The sequence below is a fragment of the Giraffa tippelskirchi genome, chromosome 7 (assembly GCF_054371585.1).
Source record: "Giraffa tippelskirchi isolate mGirTip1 chromosome 7, T2T-mGirTip1v1.2.pri, whole genome shotgun sequence".
In the NCBI taxonomy this organism is placed as follows: domain Eukaryota; kingdom Metazoa; phylum Chordata; class Mammalia; order Artiodactyla; family Giraffidae; genus Giraffa; species Giraffa tippelskirchi.
This window is the reverse complement of record NC_137281.1, coordinates 4,074,178-4,102,095: the sequence shown is the minus strand read 5'-3', so window position 1 is coordinate 4,102,095 and position 27,918 is coordinate 4,074,178. Positions and strand designations below refer to the sequence as shown.

Genomic DNA, 27,918 nt, shown 5'->3' with positions numbered 1-27,918 from the left:
TAAAAGCCATTCACTTTTATTAATAACCATGAATTAATTTCACACATAGTTGAAATAAAACCTTTTACAATCCATGGTATGACCTATGATTAAATACAGATCAAAAGTACATAGAAAAATATTCATTTTTTGATATAATGATGTGAGATTTGTGACTTTTACAGCTTACCAAACAAAGCCTAGGAAACACATAGCAAGCATGATATACACTAATTACATGCCTTTTCTAGGAAGGGTTTCTAATATGTTTCTAGGTTATCATTGTCTTTATTTCAACATTGTCAAGTAATAATCATGACTAGTCTTGATATTATAAAGAAACATCAATATTGCAGTGAACTGTCACTGTGTTCTTACAAATCAAGGATATTACTATTGAAACCTGACAACCAACTTCTGTCTTACTTTAATACATGGAAAGATTAAATGACCACTTACATCATGGCAACCTCCAGATATTTCACATCAATGACAACCACCTCCATTTAGATGGTCATTGTACATTTTACATTATGGTATCCTTCATCTTCTAGTGAACAATAGATAGAAATGGTTGCAACAGAACATGAAAAAGTTAATCTTTAATAAACCATCAAAAATCTATCTTTGCAAACACACTAGGAAGAAAGCATAATATGGATTATTTGAGGGCTGAATTACATTCACTTCAAATAATCTCAAATTACGACCTTATTAACAAGCATACATACATTGCTAAGAATTGTAACTTTCTAACTATCAACCTTCATCTCATGATTCATGCTAATATATCCATTTTCTATGTGTTTTAACTACGGATTACTCTCTACAGTCATTCTCCTTCAGAGAAACTTCAGAAAAGAGGATTGATGAAATGCTTTCTAGTATGCAGTCTCTGATATTTATTTAGATTTGATTTTTGATTAAATATCTTTCTACATATTTGTTACATCATTTCCATAGGTTTCCTGTATAAACTCTTGTGTTTTCTGATGCGTGTTTAGGGAAAACCTCTTCCATCACTTGTTCCATTACTAGGGTTTGTCTCCAGTGTGTGTTCTCAGATGTCTAGTGAGATAAGCACTACGACCAAAGGCTTTGCCACATTCTGTGCATTTATAAGGTCTCTCTCCAGTATGAATTCGCTGATGTTGAGTAAGCGTTGCCTTGTAACCAAAGGCTTTGCCACATTCTGGACATTTATAAGGTTTCTCTCCAGTATGAACTCGCAAGTGTGTAGTAAGAATTGAGTTCCAAATAAAGGTTTTGCCACATTCTGTACATTTATACCGTCTCTCTGCAGTATGGATTCGCTGATGTTTAGTAAGAGTAGAACTGTTAATAAAGGCCTTGCCACATTCTGTACATTTATAACATCTATCCCTGGTATGAATTTGGTGATGTTGAGTAAGGACCAAACTCGTAATAAAGGCTTTGCCACAGTCTTTACATTTATAAGGTCTCTCTCCAGTATGAATTTGCTGATGTTGAGTAAGATGTGAGCACTGAATAGAGGCCTTGTTACATTCTTTACATTTATATGGCTTCTCTCCAGTATGAATTCGCTGATGTTGAGTAAGCTGAGAGCACTGAATAAAGGCTTTGCCACATTCTTTACATTTATAGGGTCTCTCCCCAGAATGAATTCGCTGATGTCGGTTAAGAGTTGAACGAAGGTGAAAGGCTTTGTTACATTCTTTACATTTATAAGGTCTCTCCCCGGAATGAATTCGCTGATGTCGGGTAAGAAGTGAGCGAAGACGAAAAGCTTTGTTACATTCTTTACATTTATAAGGTCTCTCCCCAGAATGAATTCGCTGATGTCCAGTAAGAAGTGAGCGAAGACGAAAGGCTTTGTTACATTCTTTACATTTATATGGCTTCTCTCCAGTATGAATTCGCTGATGTTCAGTAAGTTGTGAGCACTGACTAAAGGCTTTGCCACATTCTTTACATTTATATGGTCTCTCCCCAGAATGAATTCGCTCATGTCGGGTAAGAACAAAGCAACTGTGAAAGGCTTTGTTACATTCTCTACATTTATAAGGTCTCTCCCCAGAATGAATTCGCTGATGTCCAGTAAGAAGTGAGCGACGATGAAAGGCTTTGTTACATTCTTTACATTTATAAGGCTTCTCTCCAGTATGAATTCGATAATGCTGAGTAAGCTTTGTGCGCTGAATAAAGGCTTTGCTACATTCTGTACATTTATAAGGTCTCTCTCCAGTATGAATTCGCTGATGATAGGTTAGCTGTGAGCAAGAGATAAAGGCTTTGCTACATTCTGTACATTTATAAGGTTTCTCTCTAGTATGAATTCGCTGATGTTCAATAAGTTGTGAGTTGTAAGTAAACGCTTTGCCACATTCTGTACATTTATATGGTTTCTCTCCAGTGTGAATTCTCTGATGTTTAGTAAGAAGAGAGCGAAGGTTACACACTTTGCTACGTTCTGTACATTTGAAAGCTTTCCTTCCTGTATGAACTGTCTTATGTATACTTAGATAGCATGACTTACTAAACACTTTCCCACATATCTTACACTTGCATTCTTTCTGTGGATTCTGAACAGCCTGCTGTTGAATAAGTTCTGAAGACTGATTAGAAACCTGACCATATTCAGTACAAGTCCTCTCTCCATTACAAGTCCTCTTATCTAGAGAAAAACTTGACATTTGATAAAAGGTATTTCTGCATTTATTACTCTTAGAATCTCTGTTTGAAGATTTGGGTCCCTGATGTTGCATAATGTTTGAGTCTCCATCAACCATATACCCAGTTTTATTGCCTGAATACCCTCTCACTCCACCATAAACACTCTTGTAATTATTGGAGCTGGAGCTCTTACTTAAGGTCTGACTCATCTTATTACACATGGAAAGCTGTTGTGTATTAACCACATCACAATCTGTTTTGAACAATGATGGCTGGATTGCGTCTCTTCCATTATCATCAACATTACACATCTTGGAATGGAGAGAAAATATCTGTTGGGGGAAGAATAATGATCCCCTGCTCATGGATCCCTCAAATTGATTAGATTGTGAGTCTTCCCCCTCATTGTTAAATTGTAGGTGTTCAGACATGCTTGAATGTATGTTTAGTCGAAGCCTACATTCAGAATTGTCTGAATGAGTATTTGCAGTAGAGACAAGATTACCTTCCAAACTTTCCACGTTTCCTTTCATAGAACACGTATCTTTCAAAAAAGGATGGAAATCTTTTCTTAAACTCTTACACTTCTCGGCAGATGTGAAAGACTGAAGCTGGTGTTTTTCCCAATTTGACTCCTGTTTCTCATTTCTTTTTGCAGTAATGTTAGCATTATGTTTAACTTTCTCCATTTCCTTATGTCCATATAAACATCCTCTCTGTCTTTCATATACCCTCGTATATTCCCAGTCTTTCATTAAATTTAAGCTTCTGAGGTGAAATATTTGATATATTCCTAGGTTTGCATTTGGCAATACATCTTCTAACAGTGGATTCTTCGGCATCAAATCCTGGGTGTCTTGTGGAGACAGAGCTGAAAGACACCAAATGGCAAGTAATTTTACCTGCTATTAACAGTGAATATCTTTAAAGATTTAGAGAAAATTGATGACCATTGGCTAGTTTAAAAATAAAATAGAGACGGAAGGATCAAGATGCCAGAGGCTTAGTCGAATGTGGAGATCATCTCTCTCTCCACAAATGAATGAGAAATGGAACATTTCTCACAGAGCCCGGCTGAACACAAGCAGAGGCCCTTGGAAATCTGAAAGGACAAGAAAGATTCCTGCTGAGCCAGGTAGGACAAATGAAAGAAGGAACAGGAAGAGGAGAGGAAGTGGGTTGGGGCCTGCAACCCTTCGGGAGATGAAAGTGAGGAGAGGTCTCCACATCCAGGGAAGCCCCTCAGTGGGGGAGCTCAGTTTGGACAGAAGGGGAGCCTCATTCTCTGTGGAAGAGACCACGGCAACCCGTGTGCAGGACAGAGTGTGACCTGTACACAGGCTGCTGACCCCAGCCCTGCCCACCCAGCCTGAGAGGCATGTCTACCACTGCAGACAAGGGCTGGGTGCTGGAATGTGGAGTCTGGAGGGCAGACCCAGGCAGAGGACTGCTGTTGGCTATGAGGAGACATCCTGAAGGGATGGGAGTGTGGGAAGAGCTCTGCAAACGGGAATGCTTGAGCTGACGCCTGAACCACCATAGAGCAGAGTGCCGTTGGTGAGTGATGGCCAAAGAAGGAGCCCATTGCATCCCCTGTCCCTTACGCCGGCACCTCCTCGGCAAGACTATGAAGAACTCCACCCACGTAGGTCTTTTGATACCCAGCCATGGCCTCCCCCATCGACCTCCTCCACAATCAGCAGACTCCTGGGCTCTGGGGCAGTCTCAGGAGCAGACAACTGTGAGCTGGCCACATGCACAGATGGAGCTGAAAGCACAGCTGAACCCCAGGGATAAAGAAGAAAAGCGGAAACCTCTCCTTGCAGCAACACAAGCCATGTCTTACACCCACGACCAGCTTTGCAACCTCAGCCCCTACAGAGCATGTGAGTCAATGACCAGGGCTCTCCCAGTCATGGCAGGTGTAGCTTTAGCAGCTGTACACTTTGTGGGCTCCTACACAAGGGGCCGGGGCCAGGACAGAGCCTCAGCTGCCCCGGAGCACCACAGCGGGTCCAGCTCCATGTTGACTGCAATCCCAGGACCTGACTTCTCTGAATCTATGCTGGTGACCTTGTGAAAACAACATCTGAGAGACACTAATGCCGTGTGCCATCAGGCCCATGGTGAAGGTGGGCCAAGAGCAGTGCCAGCACAACATCACATGAGAGCTCACAGAACGCATGAGAAGGGGCACCAGAGCACGTCCCGAGGTGAACATCCCCAGAGGAGTAATATTCAGTGCTGTCTCTCCCAGTGGGTGTGCTCCAGTCCCACCAGCCTGGCACCACAGAACAGAATCACAGCTAAGAATCAGATCTGGGGGCTCTATTGCACCAAGCAGGGAGCAGGCACCACCAGAGAGAGGGCAGTAACAACCACAGAACAATGGGGAAACAGCCCTGAATATGCACGGCAGGCTCTGGTCACAGTTAACAGCAATCAAAGCACAGATCAAGAGGATAAGGGCACAAACCTCTAGACCAACCTCATCCACCAAGGGGCAGACACCAGAAGAAGTCTAAGTAGGTTCCTGTAGCCTTCAAAACAGAGACCACAAATAGAAACCTGGACAAAATGAGATGGCAAAGAAGTAGGGTCTAGAGGAAGAAGCAAGTTAAAACCTACAAGGACCACTAAATGAAGAGGAGTTAGGCAATCTAATGATTACTTCTTGCTTTTAGTCATCTTATTTGGAGACACCAAACACTTTCACAAATTCTAGGTGCCTAATAATCCTTTAATCCTCTTCTTGCCACACATGTTTCTGAGAATGGTCTAGTAGATGTTTAAATCTAAAAATCATAAATGATAGTGACACAAAACGAATCAGAAACTGAGGACACATAGGACAGTGTCCGAGGAAGCTGAATACAAAGAAGATAAACTTAATAAAGTACTTGTTTTAAGCAATTAAATAAGAAGAGTCTTTAAAACTATGATTGAAAGAGGGAACTCTACTCCTTGCTCTGTGGTGACCTACATGGGAAGGAAATCAATGCAATGGTAAAGGCTAGAGATCTCTTGAAGAAAATGAGAGGTGCCGGGAATATTTCATGCAAAGATGAGAACAAAAAAGGATAGAAACGGGATGCACCTAAAAGAAGCAGAAGATATTCAGAGATGTTGGCAAGAATATATGGAAGAACTGTACAAAAAAGATCTTAATGACCGAGATAACCACGATGGTGTGATCACTTACCTAGTAACAGACATCCTGGCGTCCAAAATCAAGTCGGCCTTAGCAGACATGACTACCAAAAGCTAGTCCAGGTGATGGAACTCCAGCTGACCTATTTCAAGTCCTAAAAGATGATAATGCAAAAGTTCTGCACTCGATCAGCCAGCAAATTTGGAAAATTCAGCAGTGGCCGCAGGACTTGAAAAGGTCAGTTTTCATTCCAATCACAAAGAAAGGCAATGCCAAAGAATGCTCAAAGTACTATACAGTTTCCCTCATTTCAAACAGTAGTAAAGGTTCAAATTCTCCAAGCGAGGCTTTAACAGTATGTGAACCGAGAGCTTCCAGTTGTTCAAGCTGGGTTTAGACGGCAGAGGAACCAGAGATCAAATTGCCAACATCCCTTGATTCATATAAAAACCAAGAGAGTTTTGGAAAAAGAACTACATCTGCTTTATTCGCTACACCACAGCCATTGATTGTGTGGGTCAGAAGAAACTGTGGAAAATTCTTAAAGAGATGGTAACACCAGACTACCTTACCTGCCTCCTGAGAAATCTGTATGCATTTCAAGACGCAACTGTGAGAACTGGACATGTGACAACGGACTGATTCCATGTTGGGAAAGGAGTAGGTCAAAGCTGTATATTGTCACCCTGCTTATTTAACTTATATGCAGAGTACATCATGTGACATAGTGGGTTGGAAGAAGCACAAACTGGAATCAAGATTTCAGGGAGAAATATCCATAATCTCAGATATAGAGATAGCAGAAAGCTATCCTTATAGCAGAAAGCAAAGAGGAACTGAGGAGTCTCTTGAAACTGAAAGAAGAGAGTGAAAAAGCTGGCTTCAAACTCAACATTCAAAAAACAAAGATCATGGCACTGGTCAGATTGTTTCATGGCAAACAGCGGGTGAAACAGTGGAAACAGTGAGAGACTCTATTTTTTTGGGCTCCAAAATCACTGCAGATGTTGACTACAGCCAAGAAAGTAAAAGATGCTTCCTCCTTGGAAGAAAAGCTAAGACCAACCTAGGCAGCATATTAGAAAGCACAAACATTACTTTGCTGACAAAGGTCCATCTAGTTAAACCTATGGTGTTTCCAGTAGTCATGTATGGATGTGAGTTGGACCATGAAGAAAGCTGAGTGCCAAAGAATTGATGCTTTTGAACTGTTGTGTTGGAGAAGACTCTTGAGAGTCCCTTGGATGGCAAGAAGATCACATCACTCCATCTTAAAGGAAATCAGTCCTGAATATTCATTGGAAGGACATGCTGAAGCTGAGGCTCCGATACTTTGGCCACCTGATGCGAAGAACTGACTCGCTGAGAAAGACCCTGATGCTGGGAAAGATTGTAGATGGGAGGAGAAGGGGACAACAGAGGGTGAGATGGTTGGATGGCATCACTTACTCGATGGACATGAGTTTGAGCAGGCTCTGGGAGTTGGTGACGGACAGGGAAGCCTGCCTTGCTGCAGACCATGGACCGTAGACTCAGACTCAACTGAGTGACTGAAGAGAACTGACTGATATGTATAATTGATTCTCTTTGCTGTATAGGAGTACAAACTTGTATAACAGCTATATTCCAACTAGAATTTTTAATAAAGATTTCTTTATATAATCTAAAAATTGTCATAGTGTGATTCAACCATTAATGATATAGCAGAAAATGTGCTAACATTTTATGTCAATTTATTTTAAAATTCTATGAGGTAATAGAATATAATAAAGTATTTTAGCATGTTAGAATTTGGGCAAATACACTTAAGATATTTAACATGAGATCATATAAGGAAAAGAGAAACTTCGAAGTCAACCTGAGATGTGCATTCTTTCATTTTCATGAGGTTTTGCTTTCTGCAGTGAAAAATTACTTGAATTTGAAATTTCTTTAGAAGGTCTTATGTGTTGCTACTAGTGGATAGGAAATTATAAATCAGAGAACAAAAACCTGTCCCCAGTATTTCTAGAAGTTTGGCAGTTTGTCTACCACTCCACGCATACATTTCTGTCTAGAAGTAGAAAGAAACTTTAAAACGACTGTCATACAGTTACTAAGAAACGGGAAGAGTTTCCCAAGGGCCCCGAAGAAATCGAAGAGCAACAAATGAATGCAGTTTATAACAAGCCAAGAGGAGACTTTTAGTTCACACTGTGATGGAGAAAAGCAATCATGCAGATAAATTTATGAATGATTTAAGAGAGAGAGTGGAGCAGGTGATACATTTCTATGACAGTAGCAGGCACAAACCCAGGTTTTAGAAAATCATCTCCATTGAAGCAAATCTTCCAAAACCATGTGACAAAGGATGAGTTCCTCGCTGCTCCTTGGACCTCTCATCTGAGTCATCATCTCCATCCATTCATACCTACCTGGGAAAATGGCTGTTGTCTCCATTCTCTTTATATTCCTGGGATCCTTGAATTGCTCCAGAAAGGTGACCATGTCCAGCTTAGATACAAGACCTGTTGATCAGAGAAAGGAATATTTGTGTTGTTAGAGATTCATCAGTATTAAATCCAATATGTATTCATGTGAGATGAGAATGCATTTTGTTCTAGAAAACGATTTCCCAAAATACTTCATTCAAAGCAGCTATACAATACTAACAAACACTTACCAATCAGATCCTGAGATTCTGGTCAAGTAGTACTAAGGCAAAAGTAAGTAGTGTGAATGTGAAATTAAGAGAAGGTGCAACTATTTAATACCACAGAACTTACACAATTACCACTAACCTAGAATGAAGGAGGCGGAGTACATCAAGGAAGAAAAACATCACCAGCATAAGGAATCATCATGAAGCCTTTCTTTCTAAACTCACAAATACCCATTTTCATCTAGAAAGCAGGGTCTGAAACTATTGAGGGAAGGAGAAAATTTCAGAAGACATTCTAGAAATGACGGAACCAAAACCCAGTGGGTGGATAAGGGATTCTGGAAGGCAGTCATCCTCACCCAAGGAGGCCAGGTTCCCGTAGTTCTCTACCATCACGTCCCTGTACAATTCCTGCTGACTGAGGTCCAGGTATTCCCACTCCTCTTGAGTGAAGTCTATGGCCACATCCTGGAATGTCAGCTGTCCCTGAAAGACAAAGTACAGATGCCATGTGGTTGCAGGAAGACTTCCTAATGTCACACAAGATGAAAACGGCAAGGTCAGAGACCTTCTCATGATTTAGTGGCTTGGCTGGTATTACAAAATATATTTTTTACACAGTAATCCTTTCTACCCAATTTCTAATGTGAAGAAAAGAGGATGAGTTTTGATCCACAAGCCATTAGAGAAACTATTCTCATCTGAAAGAGCAATTATAAAATCATCAGGGGAACACTAGCATATTTATTTTTCAGTGTTCTACTCATGTGATATAGGATAAATTGTTTATCAGTGAAACAGGAATTTTTTTTTTTAAGCATATTCTGAGCCACGAGTTCTGAGTAGGGCCAAAGTGCCACATTTTTAGCAAGGTTATTTGAGTTAGTAATGTTGAAAATTCTGCTCGATGAATGATGATTTTGAACTGCAATGAAATAGAATTGTAAGGTAAGAATTCATACTTAAGTTGGAACTTTAATTGTTTTATAGATTTTAACAGGTTTAATAGGATAGTAACCTTTCTTGTGGTCTGGGCTCGTGTTGGAAAAGAATTTCCAGACTTGAGACAAAATGAGAAGGAAATAAAGTTTATTAGAATGGGGAACGCTGTTAGAACAGCAGGCCAGCTCAAGGGAGAACGGATGTTGAACAGGGGTCCTTAGTCCACTTTCATAGCCAGGGTACAAGGAGTGGGATAAAGGTCTTGCGGATCATTTGCTGAATGGATGAGGCACATATACTGGGTGGGGGAAGAGTAAGAAAAATATTTCTCCTTACTGGGGAGGAGGGGAGAGCATTCATACTGCTCAGGAGGACCTGAAATTCATCAGTAGTCACAACATGGGGGAGGGAAAAATGCTAAGGGGTCTTGACTTTTTGCTCCTTAATTCCAAGAGCCTCCTTGGTTTTCTCTACTCTTTTGTCCCTGGGTCACCACATACCTCCCTCTCTTTATTTTTAGGGCCAATTCTTTGGCCCCTGTTGATACCCTGCTCATGTCTAACTATTTACCCATTTCCCTTCTCACACATTTGGGAATCCAGTTTCAAGGAAAAAGGGGCGATGACAGCTCTGGCTTCTTCAGGCTGAGCGGGGGCACCCTGGGGCTCTGGGTTCCCTTTGCCCACTCTGTCCGGGTGCATTTATGGAGGGAGATGAGAGTCCGTCGAATGATAAGGTGACTTGTTTCAGCATTGTCTAGGTGTTGGTCAGGGAATATTCTTGTACGACCATTTGGAAATGTGTTGTATTTTAGAAGAAACAAACTTTGCAAGAAAGTTAAAGGTACATGGCCCAAAGATGAAGAGAAGTAGAAAAGCTGCTCAGGGGCTAGCCAGGAGAACCAGGCCCGGACATCGGTTCATGACGTTAGTGTTTCTCTAGGTACGAGAAGCAGCAAGAATTTGGGCTCATAAAATCTTTACCTGAAAACATGTGACTATTGGAAGGCCAGTTCTTCTGGGTTTTTCCCAGAGCACAGAGTGCCTCATTTCTGTCTCTACACTGAACTCCTTCAGAGGGTATTGAAAGTCAGGAGCTTGCAGTGTAATGATGTAATCTTTGTGGAGACAGCTGGCAGAGTCCAGTTAGCAGGGTCCCTTCATAGCCACATATTTGACCATGCTTTGGGGGCATTTCTTGGCCATTGTGTCCCACAGCACTGGGAAGGCTCATTCCCAGGTCAAGGGAAGGTTCCATTGATAGACCACTCAATGTGCTGTTTCTAGAGCAGGCCTTGTGGGTAGCAAAATCTCTGGACCATACCTGTCTTACTAGCCTCTTGGTCCAGGAAAATATTCCGTCTTCTTGCTTCTTCCCATATCTAGAGTTACATTATTACAATCATTGATCTCATAGGGAGCTGCATAGCAGCATTTTATCACTGGCTCAGTCACACATTTAGTAACCTAAGAAACAATCTTCGAAACAAGTGACACAGAAAATAATATAGCTATAGCTAGCAGTTATTAGTCAGGTCATAAGAAAGAATGGTAAGTCAAGAACTTTCATTAGGTAGAGCCCAATATAGCCCAGGTCATCTGACTTCATTTGTTAAATGACTATAGCCAGGTGTTAATCTCCTGGTTGTATATAATGGAGCATCTCATCTTTATCTGAAGACTGCTTACTGAGATTAGCTTTAGAAAGAAACTTAGAGTGTCCTTTTTAATAACTTAATTAAATCTTTTAGAAATATAACAAAAGAAGGAACTATCTCAGAAGTGAGTCTTAGTAAAGACTAGACTTTAATTAACAAAACTAGAAACTTAGTTTAACAATGAACAAAACTTAATATTCAGTGAAACATGATTTTTTCATTATGAGGGCATTAACCCTGTAGCCAGTGAAGGCTTTAACCCATCAAATAAAAATGAGGTTTGTCAGGGAGCTGGGAAAAGCCAGGCAACCATCTTGGATTTCCCATAGCCCTGACTCTTTGTTTTACAGCTATTTTTCACCCATTTTTCATTCCCCGATTTAGGAGCAGATTATGGCCATGTTTTTAAGCACATCAGGATGGCAAAATTATAACCATAAGGGGTTATTTTTGTAGAAGAATGAGCTTTGTCTACATGTACCATAATCTTAAGTAATGCTTATTTACGTTAGCAAACTAACAAAAGATTTTAAAAATGAATATAAATCACTTAAAGGCAAATAAATTCATAATCTCTTATTGAAAGCTGCATTCTAAGAAACTTTTGTTCCATTAAAATAGAGATTAGACTAAATTCCAAACTGGTACCAGCTTACCAGATAGCAAACAAAACTTGTTTATCGGTTAACCTTAGAAAAATCTTTTCCATAAATCATGAAGTAGCAGTATTCTTACAAAGGCATCAGAGTGAAACCATAGAAGGCATGTTTAAATCTGGTTAAACTGCAATTGACAATGTAGCCTGGTCATTGCTATGACTTGTAACACTTTAACAGGATAAGTAGAATTATAGTTGACCACATTTTCTTAGGGCATATCAGATCTACATGAAGTTCACATAATTTTAGGATATCTCTAGCAAAATCTGAGAAGATTTATCACCCCTTCAACAGCATTTCCCATGTAATTTAACATCTCCAATGAACCCAGGTAGTTTAATAGCTCCCTGGGATTCTCAGGGGCCCTCTGAAGCATTCCAAAGTCAGCTAGAAGTCAAGTTATTTAGGAAGTTTTGTGGACAAATATCAAAAGCGGTTATAACACTCAGTCAGATAAAATCATATAGATCACTGAGAAACAATATATCCACTTAGCCAAAGTAACAAAGAAGATTTCAAAGATAAACATAGAATAGATCACTTCAGAGGTAAAGAAACTTAAAATCTATTATCAAAGGCAGCTCAACATCTCAAGAAAACTTGTATTTATGCACAAAGCTCTTCCCTTGGGGTCCACCTTCCATAAAACCTTCTTATCACTTTCTGTACCTATTACTTTGTTCTCCCATCCTGAAACAGCCACCGTAAGTCAGACCTACTTCCTTTTCCCTTCGTAAAAATGTGATTTCATTCCTCATAGCTTCTTTGCTGAAAATACACATCCTACTTTCCTTAAGCAACCAAGAACTTAAGCATTCTGTAGATTGGTGAACATAAATACCAGTGATAACTTCTAAAAAAAAATTCTAGAGAACATCTCAGGATGGCATCAAGCATTATTCATTAATAGTCAAAATCTCTAGTTTCTCTGTAAGAGGACATTAGTCCTCAGTAATGAATGTTTCAGAATCTTATTTTATTTGGAAATGACCTAGCTATTCAATAAACTTCCGTCATTTAGTTTAGCACAGCCCTAGAAATTCAGTTTACCAAAATCTAGCGAGAATGTTTTAGACAGACATTTCTAAAGTATAATTATTCTTAAAAGAATTTCTCTGAAAGCTCCTATCTCTTTTCCATTTTCTTTGAAGTTTTTTTTTTTTTTTCTCCTTTCCTTGAGGTACTTTCCTGGTTGACAAACTTGTAACAGATATAAAAATATAACAATATTTAACTGATAATAAACCTAGGCACAATGAAAATACTGTGCTTAATGACTCTTAGACATATCTACATTAGATTTGGAAATAAACTTTAATACTAGATATTTAATATTGAATATTTCCCAGTTCACGTGAATCTGAAATTCATTTAGGTTAATTTCTCTTGTAGTTAGAATTGTCTGATTTGTAAGCGCTTACTTTCCTTTAGGCCAATTAAATTAGAACTCATTTACAACTTCAGCAATATTGTTCAAAAAAAAAAAAAAGCGCACACACTGAGACATACATAAATCCAGACAGACAGACAGAGAACTCATAGTTTCCTGCCTGAGATTTTTTTTTTCCCGACAGTTTGTGGACATCACTCTTTTACATTTGAAAATATCATATTGAAATATGGTAACTACTTAAATGTATATTGAGTTGACTGTGAAATATTTTGTAACAGTTTGTAAATTCTGTTATATATATATTTTTTACAACAGCCAAGCTAAGGAAAAAATGAAGAAAGTAAATTCGATTAGACCATTAACATTGGTAAGCTGTGAAATATTAAGTTTGAATCAGTTCTGCCTTCATTGAAGTTTGATGTCTTGGATCTGTAGTGAGAAGTACTTTAGGATTCTCTGCAGGCAGTGATAGATGTCCTGGATTGGCTCATTGTATTTATTTATTTATTTTTAAATTAATTTATTTATCTATTTTTTAACTTTACAATATTGTATTTGTTTTGCCATACATTGACATGCATCCACCATGAGTGTACATGTTTTCCCCTTCCAGAACCCCCCTCTCACCTCCCTCCCCAGCCCATTCCTCCAGGTCATCCCGGTGCACCAGACCCTAGCACCCTGTATCATGCATCGAACCTTGTCTGAGATTTAAAACATCTCTTTCACTCTTTTTTGTTTGTTTGTTTGCCTTGAAGTTCTGATTTGTTCAAGGCTGAGTCAGATCTCAGGCAAAGTGGGCAGTGTATTTCAAGGATATGGAAAGGTTAACTTCAAGCTTTTCCCTAGGCAGGCCTTTTAACAAGCTAGTTGTTTTTAAATACATATGCAAAAAGAAAAGGTTTTGCAGTTTCCAAGGGAAAGAAAATTTCATTTTAACCAGTTTTCTCCAGAGTCTAAAGAGTACCAGGGCCATCCTGTATCAAAAAGTCACCTTTCCTTTCTGTATTCTTAGTTTTATAGTTAAAAGATAGACCAAATAGTGCTCAAATTGACTCTGATATCAGGGGGATTTCAGCTGATAAAAATTTTGGACTGTCCCTCTGGTGGGAAGTGAGGTCTTAGTCTCATCAGAAGAATCTGAAGGGTTAAGGGAATTTGCAGGAGTTGGGGAAGCTTCGTCCTTCCCATCCCTGAGAAACAAGTTGTCAAAAGGGAATTCTTTAGGATGTTCAGGAGTGGGGGAAGCTTGGTTCCCTCCCCACTTGAGAGATAAGCATAGTCAGAAGGGGATTCTTTATAATGTTAGGAGAGTTTTTGATCCTTCAGGGTTTTGAATATAGAAGAAAGACCTGGACCAAAGAGAACCTCAGAAATCCTTTCCTAGAGATCAGGTGGCTATGAAAAGTCGAGTAGGAGTCATCTAGGAAATCTGATGGAGAGAGACAGAGAGGGACAGGAGACAGGGAGGCAACAGAACGCAAGGACATTCTGAGTCCTTTCTCCTCTTTTGGCAAAAGCTAGTGTGCCATTCAGGGGCCATTTTTTTGGGGGGTACCCCCATTTGTATTGGAGCCAGGCCTTCTGGAGGGTCAAAATTTTCCAGTTTCTGAGAATGTAGCTGAGGGTTGAGTATGAGAGGGCCTCCTGGGATGTAACAGAACCCACTCGTAGCCTACCTACCACAGAATGGGAGCACTGAGAGCCACTGGCTGACAGAAAGGTGTCCTCTTTCCCCGGTGATCTCTCCGAGCGACTAATGGCACAAAATGGCCGAGCGTCCCAACAGTCGTGTCCGACAGAAAGAGGAGACCTCTGAAAACCCTGCAGCTAAGCCACCAAGTGACTCGGGCAGAGAAAGACAGAGATTCCCAGGAGCACCCAGGTGACTCACCAGTTGGTGATTCCCTGAAACGGGGAAGGCACTCTTAGGATGGCTCAGAGGCAACACCCAGACTCCTGTAAATCAACCCGGACCAAAAGGGAAAGAAGTGAAAGTGACAGGGAAGAAGGCTGAGGAATCCGCCTTACAATATATCGGGGAGGCAGTGGCCAGGGGACACTGGTCTGTTTTGCTTCAACCACTATGTTCCTGATAGGGTGGACAAAGTTGTCTTGCTGGGGGTGGATGCCCTTGTGGCCTGATCCGTTCTGTGTCCCCCTTATCCTCACATGGGAGTCTTCCTGTGGCAGGCGCCCTAATAGCTTTATGTGTCTGACCTGTGCCCACAGAATATCGGTTGGCACAGTCCTCAGTTGGAAAAAAGACAAAGGAGAGACCCTCATCCATTCAGGGGACAGCTACTGGGGTGCAGTGAGCAGTGGGGCTCTTGGAACACACCAGATGGTAACCCTGGCCAGACTTCCTCAGTTGCTGCCACAGCACTTGCCTGTTGGCAGAGGGTCCCTATGAGAAAGGAGAAGCAAGGAGGTGGAGAAGAGACCCCAAGTCCCTGAACAAGCCACCAAAAAGGTCATGGTCTGGGCACGGGTTGGAAAAGAATTTCCAGACATGAGACAATACGGGTCTGTTTTTCCAGTTTCTGCATTCTAAGACCCTCCTAGGTTTTATATGCTCTTCGCTCTTTCGGTAACCACAACCTTGGCAGAAAGAATCATTTTAACTATTTAGTATATACTCTATATCTTTCTGATTGTTCTTATCAGAGTCTTGAAAGTGCAACAAAAATACCTAAAAATCAGTAATGTTGTTCTTGTACCTTTTGGCACATATTTTAACAAACAGCCATTAAATGGCAGAGCTTAAACTTTACTTCAGTTTATGTACTTTAGACTTTAACTAATAAAACACAGACAGATTCATAGAGACAACTCTAAGAAAAGGTGATAGAAGTTTCTGTAACTGTAAAGAACACTAAAGAAAAGTTTTAGTCACTCAGTCATGTCCCATTCTTTGTAACCCCATGGACTCTAACTTGCCAGATTCGTCTGTCGAAGAAATTCCCAAGCAGGAATATTGGAGTGGTAGTCATTCCCTTCCACATAAGTTCTTGAAAAAAACAAAGCGGGACTTCCCTGGTGGTCCAGTGGTTAAGACTCTGGGCTTCCAATGCAGGGAGCCCAGGTTCAATCCCTGGTCAGGGAACTAGATCCCACATGCCACAACTAAAGATTGAACATCCCAAGTGCCACATAAGATCTGGAGCGGCCAAATACATAAACACAAATAAATATTTTAAAAAAATAAAAGGAAAATAAAAGAAGAAGAAGAACAAATTGATCAAGTCACTTTAATATTTTCATACATACAGTCCAGTTTAGTTGCTCAGTCATATCCGATTCTTTCCCACCCCATGTACTACAGCACGTCAGACCTCCCTGTCCATCAGCAACTCCCGGAGCCTACTCAAACTCATCTCTGCTGAGTGCAGACATACACTCAAATGGGGCTGTATGCTCATTAGGAGGAAGAGAGGAAAATTTTTCATGTCACTAAACTCAGGTAATTTTGAATGTATTAAAATGTACATTATGTTAGAGGATGATATTCTTTATTTGCACTGAGCTGTATTTTAAATTTTAATACAGTCGAGCATAGATTAGGACTAATAAGATTCTTGTACACATTTTGGAAAATACAAAACTGATGAGACTCTGTGATGTGAGCATGGAGTGTTCTGGAAAAGATCAAACCTGGGCTTGGGATGAAAACCACCACTCTCAAAACCCAGCATCTCTGCTAAACACACGTTCAGTGTTCATTTTCCAAAGCAGAAAGAACGAAAGAAGACATGAAGTTACTCTGTTAATTGTCACAGTTTAGGCACATCCCTAACTTCTTTCCAAGACACTTGTTCAAGTTAAGTGGAAAAAAACAAATTCATAGCATGGGAATCTCACAGAAACACCTAAACCATTGAACATGAGTCATGGGGTAAGACGTACCTGGAAGAATGCATTATCACTGCATGGATATTTTGGCACTATTATGGAAACTATGATCTGAAACTATCATTAAAAAATGTTAGTTTGGGGACTTCGTCATGATCCACTGACTAAGACCCTGAGCTTCCAATGCACGGAGCTCTGGTTCTTTCCCTGATCAGCAAACTAGATCCCACATGCTGTAGCTAAGTTTACATGTCACAACCAAAGAACCTGAAAACTACAAGGATGACTGAAGATCCTACCTGCTACAAGAAGACCCAGGGCAGCCAAATAAATAAATATTTTTAAAATGTGTTGTAAACAAATTTCACTGCATACATGCCTTCCGTGATCTGTAGCCTAATACTACATGTAAGTAGTTAGTCTCACTTATCGATATAGAGCAGTCTCTGCAATGTTTCTATTTCTGAAACTTTTCTGAAGAACTGTGGACCACTGAGTTCACTCTGTTTATAAGGACAATCTGTAACTCTTGTTCTAACGAGCTGAAGCTGCATCCACATGTAAACTCATCACGGCATTTCCCCTCTTTCCCTATGATCCTGACACCAGACCACATCCCAGTGGGAATGTCTGGTACCTGTGCCTCCCCATGTTGATCTCGCACAAAGGGCATACAGTCAACAACTGAACATCACTAATTCATGCTAAGAATTCATCATGCTCTAGAGAAAGCCGGGATACAGACAATGGATAACAGGCTGTGGTATATAAGGGAGAAGATAGTCCCAAGACCTGCTCTTCACTATTATAAGAAAAAAGGAAAAAATAACAAGTAGATAACAACAAACCCCCAGGGAGAAAACTTAGAATCAGAGAACTAAAGGTTTGCAGGTTCTCAGTCCAGGCATTTCAGGAGGAAAAGCAGACACATTCCCAGACCTGGTACAGGACATTTACCTGAGAAGCTGCCATTTCCTCCTCTTCTTCCTGCTGCTCTGAGGCTTTTCGGGGGATGTTATGTCGCAAACTCACATCCACAGGTTGAGAAGATACCTTCAAAGGCATCCACACAGCCCTTTCACCTGCAACTGCTGCAGTGAAAAAGAAGAAAAAAGGTTCTTGTTTCTCCGGCCCTTTTCTGAGCCTTTTTTTGGCTTCCTCTGTTCCTGATCGGCAGGTGGCAATCAAGACTAATCTCATATCTAATCACATTCTGTGTTTGGTCCTTACCTTTGGTGCATTCTCTTTGCAGACCACCCCTGAGAGTTCTCCTTCCTTTTTGCATTACAGAGAGCAGGTCACAGTAGAATTCACGGGAGACAATGGACCTGACTACTGGGCTAGCTGACACACATTATGAGAAGACTCTTGAGAGTCCCTTGGACTGCAAGGAGATCCAACCAGTCCATCCTAAAGGAGATCAGTCCTGGGTGTTCATTGGAAGGACTGATGTTGAAGCTGAAACTCCAATATTTTGGCCACCTGATGGGAAGAGCTGACTCAGTGGAAAAGGCCCTGATGTTGGGAAAGATTGAAGGCGGGAGGAGGAGGGGATGACAGAGGATGAGATGGTTGGATGGCATCATCGACTCAATGGACATGAGTTTGGGTAAACTCCGGGAGTTGGTGATGGACAGGGAGGCCTGGCGTGCTGCGGTCCATGGGGTCGCAAAGGGTCGGACACGAGTGAGCTGAACTGAACTGGTGTTATACTATAATATAACTTTTACACAGCAGTATTTTCTACCGTAATCCTAACCCAAAAAGAGATGAGAAATGACCCACAAACCATTTCAGAAACTATTCTGATATGAAAAGAAATGATAAAATAATCAGAACAACACTGGTATATTTATTTTTGAGTGTTGTATTTGTATGACACAAGATGAATTGTCTATCAAGGAAACTGGTAATATTTTTAAAAAGCATACTCTGACCCAAGAGTTCTTGAGTGGGAGAAATGTGCCATTTATGTTAACAAGCTTAATTTTTTTCTTAGTATTGTTAACAAGCTTCTTTTAACTAGTGATGTTCAAAATTCTGCTCCATGAATGCCCATTGTGAATAGTAACTAAATGCAATAGCAAGGTAAGCATTCATACTTACTTTTGAACTTCAAGTGTTTTACAAATTTTACAGTTCAAATATGATAGCATCTCAGTAGCAACAATCATTTTAACTATTTCGTATATACTATATATCTTTCTGAGAGTTTTTACCGAGTCTTGGATGTATAATGGAAATAATTTAAAATCAATTATGTTGTTGTTGTTCCACCTTTTTGCAAGTATGTAGAAAACATTCCTTAAACAGCTTAAATTTACTTCACTTATGTACTCTAACTAATAACACACAGACAAATACGTAGGGACAACTCTAAAGAAAGTTCATAGAAGTTTCTCTAACTGTGAAGAATACAAAATACAAAAAAAATAACTGATCAAATGGACATTTGATGTAGAACATTTTCATGCATACATATATTAAATGGAACTACATATTCATTTCACTAAAATGAAAAAATCTAAGGCCATGGAAAATATGTAAGAACAATTTTCAAAGGTTAGAATAAATAAAAATATTCATGAAATGATGATGGCTTTTATATAAACCCTAGGTTTCTGCCTGCACACACAGACGCACACATAAACACACTTAAGGGAAAAGCAACTTCCATAAGTAACAGATCTTTTGGAAGAAACATTTTTAATCCACTTTTTGTTTTTTAAACTCAAGGGTATTTTGACATTTATGGTAAAACAAACATTTACAAACTGTGCATGAATGCGTGCTAAGTCACATCAATCATGTCTACTACTTTGCCACCCCAGGGACTGTAGCCATCCAGACTCCTCTGTCCATGGGATTTCCCAGGCAAGTATACTGGAGTGAGTTGCCATTTCCTTCTCCAGGGGACCTTCCAAACCCGGGGATCAAACCCAGGTCTCCTGCACTGGCAGGAGGATTCTTTGCCACTGAGCCACCTGGGTTCACTGAAAACAATTTTTTTCTCTTTAGTAAGAATGATCAAAAACACAATATGAGAAATAGTCTACATTTTATTAGCAAATATACCATGACACCTATTTAGAATAGATTTCCAGACCTATGTGAAGAAACTGTAAACCTTTACTGAAGCACATCAAGTCTGCAAATCACAAGATTTACATGGAAGATGTGGTGACATAAAGACTTCAGTGACTGAAAATTCAGAACAATTCAAACTCAACACAAACATGGATATTTCAAATATAAGTCTCAGCTGTATCTAGGAGAGCCAATATAATTTTGAATTTAAAAAAAGAAAAAAACCTAAATAGAGGGAAATGACAGATTTCTGTAATTACAATCTGTAAATCTGTAATTCTGCCAAATTACAGATGAAGTTATCACTGTATAGACTAGTAACACTTCAAACTAAATGAAACAAAATAGCTACAAGGTAGCCAAAGAAGCTCACCTAAAGAGAGACTTAGACATTATTTTGAACAATAAAAGAGAAGGTAAACACAACAAAATATTTTTTAATAATGCAACAGGTGAGGTATTCCAAGGTAACAAAAATCAAAGGGGAAAAAAAAGATCAAAGGGCATAAAGGAAAGATTTAGGTTTCAGCGTTGTGTAATAAAGAATTTAGGGACTTGCCTGATGGTCCAGTGGTGAGAAATCTGCCTATCAATGCAGGGGACACGGGTTCCATCCCTGGTCAGGGAAGGTCCCAATGCCTCGGAGCAACTAAGCTAGCGTGCCACAACTACTGAAGCCCACCTGCTCCAGAGCCTGACAGTTATTAAGACAACGACTGAACCCGTGCCTTAGAGGCAGAGCTCCACAACAAGATAGTAGCCCCTCCTCATCACAACAGAGAAAGCCCAAGTGCATCAGCAAAATCCCAGCAGAGCCAAAATGAAATAAATACTAAAACTTGAGAAAAAAAAAAAAAGAAGAACTTAGCAGGCTTTGGTCCCCAGGTTGTGAAAGTCTGTTAACTACTCTTGGAATTTAAGTTTTTTCCCTCTTGGACTTTCCTTAGTGACTGAAGTGGCTTTACTACTCTCCGTGGACCCTGATAATTTATGCTAACAACATGGCCTACAGTTGGCCCCTAGTTTAATAATGGGATGACTCAGGTTGTGCGGCTGGCCATTTCACAAAGACCAAGGAAATGACTACAGGTTTGGGGCTTTGAGCCAGGTGGGCTTATTAGCCCAACCTCTAAGGAGGGGAGAATGCTGGAGCTGTTATCAATCCGCTTATGTAGTTAAACCTCAATAAAAACTCGGGACTTAAAAGCTTCAGTGAGCTTCTTTGGCTGGAAATTCTGTTTTCTGTCACAACGATGTGCCAGGAGGACAATAGGTCCCTTGGGATGATGACTATGGGTCAGTTCAAACAAACCCGTTCAGAAGTTAAGAAGCTTTACAAGTCCAGAGAAACAGCATTTCAGGAAAGAGAGACAGAACAAACACAGACTATGCCTCTTACCTCGGAACGAGTCATTTCTAACTCCTTGCTTTCCCCTTCCTCTGGGCTTCCTTCTCGGGTAAGATCAGTCTTGGGAAATGACCCCTGAATGTTGAAAATAGGCCGTTCAATACTTAGAGAAACACACCGAGGACCCTGTAACACAGCCCCACACAGAGGGAGGATCTCAACAGGTACAAAACACAATCCTCTACGGCCAGCAGGGATTCTGGAACACAGAATCAAAAGGGGTGTTTTCAGTTTTATTCTTTTCTTCAGAACTCGCGGCCCTTCCTGTGAAAACCACACTTTCTCGGCTGACCCTCCCCTTCAAATCTTAGGCGAGACCCTGACCAAACTCCATACAGAATAGAGCCTCCTTCACCTCTTCGTGGATCAGGGACCTAGGGGCTGGGCAACGCAGGACTTTAAGCAGTGGTCTCTACAAGTTAGAAGGTAGAACTGTTAGGGTAAGCACACTGACTGAAACCGCACACCCTGGCCAGGCCCTTTAGTAACCATTCAAGTGAGTTGTTTTATGACAGGAGATGCTGGTAAGAAATATGGAACTAATAAGCCACCACCAACCGGAAGAGTTCCGGAAAGGTGGAAAGGAGACACCGCATGTCTGTCCACTTCCCAGAATCCCTCTCGCTAGCATCCTTCTTGGCTGAGTGATGCGTGCGCCACCAGGAAAGACTCCGAATTAGAATGATTGGCCGAAGACCACCTGGAAACTAATTCTATCACTGTAAAACCTGAGACTGCAGAGCTGTTCTCCTGGGTTCCCTTACCCTGCTGCTCTCCACCCGGGTGCCCTTTCCGAATAACATCTCTTGCTTTGTCAGCATAGGTATCTCCTCCGAGAATTCATTTCTGAGTGTCAGACAAGAGCCCAGTTTCGAGCCCCGAAACGGGTCCCCCTTCCTGCAACAACTGGCGACTCTGGTGGGATTATTCTTTGCTGCACTGACATCCTGACCACTTGGGGTATTCAGGGGCCAGCTTGCCTGCCAATGGACCAGACCTAGCGGCCGCAACTGGGACCTTTTTGTCCCTGGTCTCCTCCTGACGCGGACAACTGGCCAGAGTGCCCCGACCGGTAAGGAACAAGAGACTTATTGACCTCTCTCCCCCTTTCTCTCTCTTTCCTCTCCTTAACCCTTCCTATCCTTCCCCTTTTTTCTAGTCCCCCGGTCCTGGACGCAGGAGTCTGATGGTCGAAGGGCCTCAGCCTGAGCTGAGGATTGGAGACTGATCACCTCCTCTTGGCAGAGAACTCGAATTCTGGTTCTAGTCTGGTCTGATTTCTGGTAGGGCCGAGTTCCAGTCCTCCCTTCTCTGGAGGCCCAGGGTAAAGTCCCATAACGCCTGGTTATCTGCAGGTGGCAGGAGACGTCTGTAAGGCCACCCCTTTTGTCCCCCTGACCCGCCTCCTCCCCTTTCTTCTTTCAACCCGGCTTCTCTTCCTCCCTTTGAAATCTTTGAAGACCTGAGATATCTTCCTTTACTCTGTTAGTACTTGGATCTGAAATTCTGTCTCTATAGGAGGTTTTCTGAGAGACTGTATTCTTGTATTTAAGGGAGTGTCTGATGAGGTCTGCCAGGTTTATATGTGTGTGTTTTAACTTTGTGTTCTGTGTTGTGATTTTTGATGGCCATTTTGCTTTGTCTGGCCACCATTTGGTTTAGACCTGCTGCCATTTTGTTAAAACTTGATTTTCTTTCCCTGTACCTTGAGACCAGGGCTCTGGCTCTGTTCTCAGAAACACTTATCTAGACCATCTCTGTCTCCTGAGACTGAGAAAAAATGGACAAAAGCCTTTAAAGGTTTTATTTATTCCAACTGTTTTTTTATAAACTAGTAAATTTTATATTCTAATATCTAATTCATGACTACGCTTAGAAAATAAAGCTAGATCTTGCGTTGTGTCTGTCTAAATATGTCTTGGTATGTCTTTTCTCTGGATAATATTTTTGAGGTTAATTTGTAAATGAGCTCTATTTAATTGGCTTAAAAAAAAGTAAGTGCTTACAAATCAAATAATTCTACGTTAAACAATAAATTCAAGGTTCATGTGAAGTGGGAAATATTCAGTATTAAATACCTGATATTAATGTTTGTTGATCTATCTAATATAAATATGTCTTAGAGTAATTAACATTAAGTAAAATATTTCCATTGTACCTAGGTTTCATATAAGTTAAATATTATATCTGTTACAAGTCTGTCAACACAGAAATTACCTCTAGTGAAAAAACTTCTAAAAAAATGTAAATGAGATATGAGCTTTTGTATAAACTATTAGAAATTTGGGGCTATAAATAAATAATGTTTGGTGCCATCCTAAAATGTTCTAAAAAAGCAAGGGTTTTTGGAGATTATCACTGGTATTTATGCTCACCAATCTGTAAAATGCTAATATAAAAGTTAGTTCTTGGTTACTAAAAGAAAGTAAGAAGTGTGTTTCCAGTAAAAAAAAAAAAGGAATGAAAAAATACTAAAAAGAGTTATGCATGACCAGGATTTTCTAAAATTGGATCACAATTAGTTAGATAAATGGATTTTGTTAGGAATGACACAGCCATAAGAAAACTGGTTAGAGCCAACTGGGTCCAAGATGGCGGAGCTGACTTTCAAACTAGCCTTAATTTGGTTATATTTGATAAAAATGAGGGTAATTTTAGGGAGAAAAAGATGTTTCAATAAACGTTAAATCCCAGTTTGTTAATGGAGGTCTGCATCTAGTAAGACTCATTTCTTGGATAATTCTTTGCTGCTATGTGATATTAATGTAAAATTTAATTGAATTCTTAAAGAACACCCTAAGTTTGTTTCTAAAGCTTATCTCAGTAAGCTATCTGTGGATGAAGATCAGATGCCTCATGACCTGCAACCAGAACTAGAAAAAGACATAATTTAAGAGACTGTCTCCAACCTGGATGAAAGGACTTTTTTATCAGGTACTCTTAACTAGCTCATGCACGAAACTGAAGGGAAATTAACTTTTAGATTAATTCCCACTTCTAAAGGCCCCTACACTGAATTGGTCTATAGAAAAGACAGATGACCTGATCCCACCTTAAAATGATGCTCAAACAGAGGAAAAACTACACTATACCAGGATGAGAAGATGACGACATCAGAGGTAGACAGCTTGACCAAGATGCTGGACCTGATTCGTATGATCATTTATGTTTTCTTGAATTCGTAGACCTTTGCATATAAATCAAATGCTTTTCTATCATAGGCCTGATCCTATGCTAGTTTTAGAAATCAATCCAATTGTTGGGTTTGTGGCTAATTACCTGTATCTAGTTCTGGGTTACCTCGGTAAATTTCTATACTACAAGGCTCTAACTGGTTGGCCCTGAAAAAATTTACTTAAAAAAAAAATTTATCATCATGTTCAGGTCACTGTGATATTACTAGATGGGATCCCCTTACTAGGTCAATTAATAATGCCTGCTCTGACTCTGGCCATAAATTTGAGCTTTCTTCTATTACTCAAGCTCAATCAGAGCAACAAACAAAGTTTCAGCAAAAGAAGAAAAAATCTCCCACAATTATGGGATGGATTTATATAGATAACACCAGGCTATGGTAATTTAGGTTTAAAGTCTCCTCTATGTTGGAAACAATTAAATCATACTAAAGATAATCAGTCTAGTAACACTAGAAAACTGGGCTATGTGCCTTATACAGAGTGCCAATATATAATTTCCCTGAAAGATAAAGATTCTACATAGTAGACTAAGTCAGATGACCTGGGGTGTACTGGGCTACATCTAATGGAAGCTCTTAAGCTTAAGTTGTACTTGTGACTTTACTAATACTGCTGGCTATGTTATTTGTATTTCACCTGTTTTACAAAATTGCTGTTTCTTACACTGCCAAATGTGTGACTGAGGCCTCTGATAAAATGATATATAGTTCCATATGAGATCGATGATGGTAACAGTGTAGATCTAGATATGGAAAGAGGCAACAAGAGAAGATGTTTTCCTGGACCAAGAGGCTAGTAAGACAGGTGGTCCAGAGAATTTTAGATACTGTTTTATGGCCTAGTCCAGTAACAACACATCCAGTGGCCTGTCAACAAAATCTTTGCCAAACCTGAGAATGGATATTCTCAGCACCATGGGATGAAATGGTCATGAAATGCCCCCCTCAGAATCATGGTCAAGTTTATGAACAAAAAGGGGCTCTGCCAACTGAAAACTGACACTTGCCATCTACATCTACAAATATTAAATCATGGCCACTGCAACTGCTGACCTTCAACTCCCCTGAAAGGAGTTCAGGGTGAAAATCAGGAATGAGGCACTCTGTACTCTGGGAAAAAACTGACAGAACAGGCCTTCAGATAGTTAGATCTTTTCAAGAGAAAACTTTATGAGTCCCAATTCTTACATCTTCTCATACCTAGAGAAACACTGACGTCATTAACAGTAAAATCTGCTTTGGCTATTAAAAAAAGTTTACAATTAAAAGTCAAAATAGAGTAGCTATGGTTCAGACATCCTGGAAAATAACTAGGTGATGCTATGGGTGTACTTTCAGGTTAGACCTTGTATTGATAAACACTTGAGTTTTCTGAGTCGTATCAGGCTTGGATGTCACCATTCTCAAAACAATGTCTGCTGGAAGCTAGTAACTGCAACCTTACTTTTTATAAAACTAGACAACTGGCTACATGGCTACAAGTCTCCCTGAAGTGCCAGGTCCAGACTGGTTTTCAGGCCTATTCTTCTAAAAAGAAATGAGATTTACTTTGTCTACTAAATTCCAGTTATCACTCCTCCAAATACTTCTAACTGGGTCTGTTACACCAAAATGGCAGACCAAGAGATTGAGATTTTAATCATACAAGACTCAGATCTAGAACTTGGAACTCAGAAATACTTCCAATTCAGTGTCTACTCTCCAAGCTGAGACAGTCCTATGTCCCATTTTGACAGGAAGTTATCACAATCATAGTTGCCTAGTTCCCTAAATTAAAACTGAGCAGAACTCTGTGGGGTTCGGGAGTACAGATCTGTTCTGTGTTCTCCATCTCTTGTCTGTAAGATATAGGTTTCATTCAGCCTCCTTGACCTTCCCTGAGTTCGAAAGGGTGGATTCAAACAATTGCTAATCAGGGAAGAGAGGAGATAAAAAAACAGAAGAAAAACAATCAAATGGTGGTACAGCCTCCAGACAGGGTCCTGGTTCCTACTCAAAAAATTATGCATAACAATGTCTTTGACTTCTTCTACAGAACTGGAACCCCAACCCAGGTGGAGGATGGTAACTTCAGACTGAACACAAGATTCCTGGAACACAGCTCTGTTGCCTCACCACCAACCAATCAAAAAAAAAAAAAAAAAAGGTCACAAACCCTGCAGCCCTCACCCCAAATGTTGCCTCCTGTTTCTGGGGACTAGTGATGACCATCTTGTTAGGTCTCCTGTTTGGCCCCTTTCTATTTCATCTCTGAGAGGAGCCAACAGTTTCTAAGTAAATTGCTGTTATTACAAGGGTGAATGCTGGTTTCAGGCAAAAAATACTTTGACTTAGATCAGGTAAAGAAAGACTTCTGCTCTGCTAGGCAGGCCTACGCCCATGCACAGCAGAAGTTATGGAAGAAAGAGATCTCCGCTCCATTTCCCAAGAAGTATCTTGAGTAGGAAGTCTCTCAGAGGGGAGTTGTTAGGATAAGCACACTCACTGACTGAAACCACCCACCCTGGCCAGGCCCTTTAGAAACCATTCGCATGAGTTGTTTTATGACAGGAGATCCTGGTAAGAAATACGGAACTAATAAGCCACCGCCAACCGGAAGAGTTCCAGAAAATTCGAAAGGAGACGACGCGTGTCTGTCCAATTCCCAGAATCCCTCTTGCTAGCATCCATCTTGGCTGAGCGGATGCGTGTGCCACCAGGAAAGACTCTGAAGTAGAATGATCGGCCGAAGACCACCCGGAAACTAATTCCATCACCATAAAGCCTGAGACTGCGAGCCACGTGGCAGAGCTGTTCTCCTGGGTTCCCTTACCCTGCTGCTCTCCACCCGGGTGCCCTTTCCCAATAAAAGTTCTTGCTGGGTCAGCACATGTGTCTCCTCGGGGAATTCATTTCCGAGTGTTAGACAAGAGCCCAGTTTCGGGCCCTGGAAGGGGTCCCCCTTACTGCAACAGAATTGCCAGAGAAGGACATGGACTCTAGAACGATATTAACAGGAAGCGGACGTGGGCCCCAGGGACCCCGCAGCTAAGCTAACGGACTTCAGAACTTCTCACGGCGATGCGAGGACACACTGGGGACGGGGAAATGGGGACGGTAGTTTAAACGTCCACAGAGACCCCGAAACCCACGTGTGAAGGACAACAGGCTGTGGGACTACGAAATCCAGGCTGTAAACAAACAAACATACAAACAAACTCACCAGAACTCTCTGCCGCTCATTTAAACTCAATTCCGGGTCTTCATGATACTGCGCACGCGCGGGCGGAAGAGCCGGTGCAGAGGAAGGTGAGTGCGC

General features: G+C 40.6%; 1 protein-coding gene and 1 non-coding gene across 6 annotated transcripts; one reads left to right on the top strand and one right to left on the bottom strand.

Moving 5' to 3' along the window:
- On the bottom strand, positions 1-27,872 carry LOC145515077 (uncharacterized). Of its 5 annotated transcripts, none has more exons than XM_081514537.1 (7): positions 27,823-27,872; positions 21,416-21,623; positions 17,887-18,020; positions 8,786-8,912; positions 8,566-8,687; positions 8,200-8,292; positions 1-3,505 (listed from the first exon to the last, which is right to left on the bottom strand). In XM_081514537.1, the coding sequence occupies exons 5-7, from the start codon at positions 8,588-8,590 to the stop codon at positions 1,014-1,016; spliced, it is 2,610 nt and encodes an 869-aa protein (XP_081370663.1). In that variant the 5' UTR covers positions 8,591-8,687; positions 8,786-8,912; positions 17,887-18,020; positions 21,416-21,623; positions 27,823-27,872; the 3' UTR covers positions 1-1,013. The 5 variants fall into 5 exon arrangements, with proteins under 5 accessions (XP_081370663.1, XP_081370662.1, XP_081370661.1 ...); XM_081514536.1 differs by having other exon boundaries at positions 21,416-21,499; XM_081514535.1 differs by lacking the exon at positions 8,566-8,687.
- Positions 16,111-16,183, top strand: TRNAG-UCC (transfer RNA glycine (anticodon UCC)). The gene has a single exon. It is a non-coding gene; the product is annotated as a tRNA-Gly (tRNA).
- Positions 27,873-27,918: the final 46 nt, after the last annotated feature.